General features: G+C 41.2%; 1 protein-coding gene across 1 annotated transcript; it reads left to right on the top strand.

Annotated features, from left to right (window-relative positions):
* The first annotated feature begins 2,297 nt into the window (after window positions 1–2,297).
* On the top strand, window positions 2,298–3,554 carry LOC138363476 (uncharacterized). Its single transcript, XM_069322816.1, has one exon. It carries the CDS (start codon window positions 2,298–2,300, stop codon window positions 3,552–3,554), a length of 1,257 nt encoding a protein of 418 aa, XP_069178917.1.
* Window positions 3,555–3,782: the final 228 nt, after the last annotated feature.

Raw genomic sequence — 3,782 nt, 5'->3', positions numbered from 1 at the left:
GAAATTGAATGAAAAATAGTAAAGCTACGTTAACAAAGTTAAATACGCTTACCATAAATTACCACTTGGCACCAGTACCTGAGTGAAGCTCCTAGGACAGGCCCCCATATAACTTGTGACGGTAACGCGTTGGTGTTCGGCTGTTTAAGGCTAGGGGTATGGCCTCGTCACATAGTTATAAAAAAAAATAGAAAAACTGGAACTTCGTCTGTGGTAAGGTAAGGAGAAGACACACAAAACACAAGTAAACTTTAACAATGAAATTTTAATTACGTTAAATAAATCAAAACATGAAAATAATGCACAAACAAATATGTATAATAAAATCAATGAATCAAAATAATAAGAATACTTAAATGACACAATGAAAGTTACGTTAAGGCAAAATAATAAGAAGTGCAACACAAAAGTTAAGTGGGAGGTGCTGGAATATTGGCTTAAAGCCACCACCTCTCTCAGTACACGCTAACGTCTAGCTGGGAGGAGTGCTGGCTACGAAAGCACGGAACATTCTGAGGACTGATGTTGGGGCGACCCCAGACATCAGGTAGTATTGGGGGCGAGTGCAGGTGCAGCCAGACCGGCGACCAATCAGCGGAGCCGTAGCGATCAACGGGTAGTTTGGTGGTTGGAGTTCGAACAGGTGGCTGGATGCATACGTTTCTGCTCACCCTGGCAAGCCTTGCTGGTGCTGGTGTTGTTGTCGTTGTTTGACATTTCTTCCATAGTCTTTTATATAATTGTGACGACGTAATTATGAAGGGAAGAGCAGGCTCAATCTCTTGAAGGAGATTATTGTCACAATATATATATATATATATATATGTATATATATATATATGTGTGTGTATATAATTGGGGTACCATCTCTGGTGCAATTGTTGGGACCCATAGCTTCGAAGAAAAAATAAAGAGTATTCAGAGCAGACCTTGTGGATTCTCACTGAACACTTTAATCTTTTCTTCTCCTATCACCCCTATTCTATATAAATATATATATATATATATATATATATATATATATATATATATATATATATATATATATATATATATATATATATATATATATATATATATATATGTCGTACCTAGTAGCCAGAACGCACTTCTCAGCCTACTATTCAAGGCCCGATTTGCCTAATAAGCCAAGTTTTCCTGAATTAATATATTTTCTCTAATTTTTTTCTTATGAAATGATAAAGCTACCCATTTCATTATGCATGAGGTCAATTTTTTTTTATTGGAGTTAAAATTAACGTAGAAATCTGACCGAACCTAACCAACCCTACCTAACCTAACCTAACCTATCTTTATAGGTTATGTTAGGTTAGGTAGCCGAAAAAGTTAGGTTAGGTTAGGTTAGGTAGGTTAGGTAGTCGAAAAACAATTAATTCGTGAAAACTTGGCTTATTAGGCAAATCGGGCCTTGCATAGTAGGCTGAGAAGTGAGTTCTGGCTACTAGGTACGACATATATATATATATATATATATATATATATATATATATATATATATATATATATATATATATATATATATATATATATATATATATATATATAAACATTGAATAATGGTTGTGTGTTATCCTCTGACATGATGATATATGATGCGACATTATAATAACATGCAAACATCAGTAATGAGGTATTACGGTGTTATTAAAATATTTAACATAGCAATAATATAAAATATCGAGACCAAGCAGTAGGGTTGAAGACGCGTGAGTGTGCTCCCGAGACACGCGGCCGTCAGAACACATCACTCAGCAAACAGCAGATGACAGTGAGAAAAGAAAGAATATGAATAAATGATATATAACAGAAACTATATACCAAACATGCATGGCATAATATATTATGTCACATAATATGATATATTATGTCAGGCATGTTTTTATGTTAAGCACATCGAATATAGACAATAATTAAAGAGAGAATATCAGGAATGGGAACAATTAGGAGAAAGCGCCAAACCATATATATATATATAGCACTTATAAATAGAGCACTTGGAAGAGATCAGGATATGGATTTGGGATTGGGACGGGGGGAAAGGAATGGTGGCCAACCACTAGGATGGTCGGGGATTGAACGCCGACCTGCATGAAGCGAAGCCGTCGCTCTACCGTCCAGCTCAAGTGGTTGGCGAGAGAATATCAGGTAATGAAGTACATTTTTAAATAAACGTGTATAGCAACACTTGACATGTGTACACCAGCATCCATCAGATGTACACCAGCATACATCAGATGTACACCAGCATACATCAGATGTACACCAGCATCCGTCCGATGTACACCAGCATCCATCAGATGTACACCAGCATACATCAGATGTACACCAGTATCCGTCAGATGTACACCAGCATCCATCAGATGTACACCAGTATCCGTCAGATGTACACCAGCATCCATCAGATGTACACCAGCATCCATCAGATGTACACCAGCATCCATCAGATGTACACCAGCATCCATCAGATGTACACCAGCATCCGTCAGATGCACACCAGTATCCGTCAGATGTACACCAGTATCCGTCAGATGTACACCAGTATCCGTCAGATGTACACCAGTATCCGTCAGATGTACACCAGCATCCATCAGATGTACACCAGCATCCATCAGATGTACACCAGCATCCATCAGATGTACACCAGCATCCATCAGATGTACACCAGTATCCGTCAGATGTACACCAGTATCCGTCAGATGTACACCAGCATCCATCAGATGTACACCAGCATCCATCAGATGTACACCAGTATCCGTCCGATGTACACCAGCATCCGTCAGATGTACACCAGCATCCATCAGATGTACACCAGCATCCATCAGATGTACACCAGCATCCATCAGATGTACACCAGCATCCATCAGATGTACACCAGCATCCATCAGATGTACACCAGCATACATCAGATGTACACCAGTATCCGTCAGATGTACACCAGCATCCATCAGATGTACACCAGCATACATCAGATGTACACCAGCATCCGTCCGATGTACACCAGCATCCGTCAGATGTACACCAGCATCCATCAGATGTACACCAGTATCCGTCAGATGTACACCAGCATCCGTCAGATGTACACCAGCATCCGTCAGATGTACACCAGCATCCGTCAGATGTACACCAGCATCCGTCCGATGTACACCAGCATCCGTCAGATGTACACCAGCATCCGTCAGATGTACACCAGCATCCGTCAGAAGTACACCAGCATCCGTCAGATGTACACCAGCATACATCAGATGTACACCAGCATCCGTCCGATGTACACCAGCATACATCAGATGTACACCAGCATCCGTCCGATGTACACCAGCATCCGTCAGATGTACACCAGCATCCGTCAGATGTACACCAGCATACATCAGATGTACACCAGCATCCGTCCGATGTACACCAGCATCCGTCAGATGTACACCAGCATCCGTCAGATGTACACCAGCATCCGTCAGAAGTACACCAGCATCCGTCAGATGTACACCAGCATACATCAGATGTACACCAGCATCCGTCAGATGTACACCAGCATCTGAAATATGTACACCAGCATCCGTCAGAAGTACACCAGCATCCGTCAGATGTACACCAGCATCCGTCAGAAGTACACCAGCATCCGTCAGATGTACACCAGCATCTGAAAGATGTACACCAGCATCCGTCAGAAGTACACCAGCATCCGTCAGATGTACACCAGCATCCGTCAGATGTACACCAGCATCCGTCAGATGTACACCAGCATCTGAAAGATGTACACCAGCATC

This window comes from Procambarus clarkii, chromosome 1 (genome assembly GCF_040958095.1).
Source record: "Procambarus clarkii isolate CNS0578487 chromosome 1, FALCON_Pclarkii_2.0, whole genome shotgun sequence".
Classification (NCBI taxonomy): domain Eukaryota; kingdom Metazoa; phylum Arthropoda; class Malacostraca; order Decapoda; family Cambaridae; genus Procambarus; species Procambarus clarkii.
Note: the sequence above shows the minus strand (reverse complement) of the source record. Positions and strands in the feature narration are given on the sequence as shown.

Excerpts from the sequence above, each read along its gene's own strand:
- LOC138363476 (XM_069322816.1), top strand. The coding sequence starts at position 2,298 with ATGTACACCAGCATCCATCAGATGTACACCAGCATACATCAGATGTAC.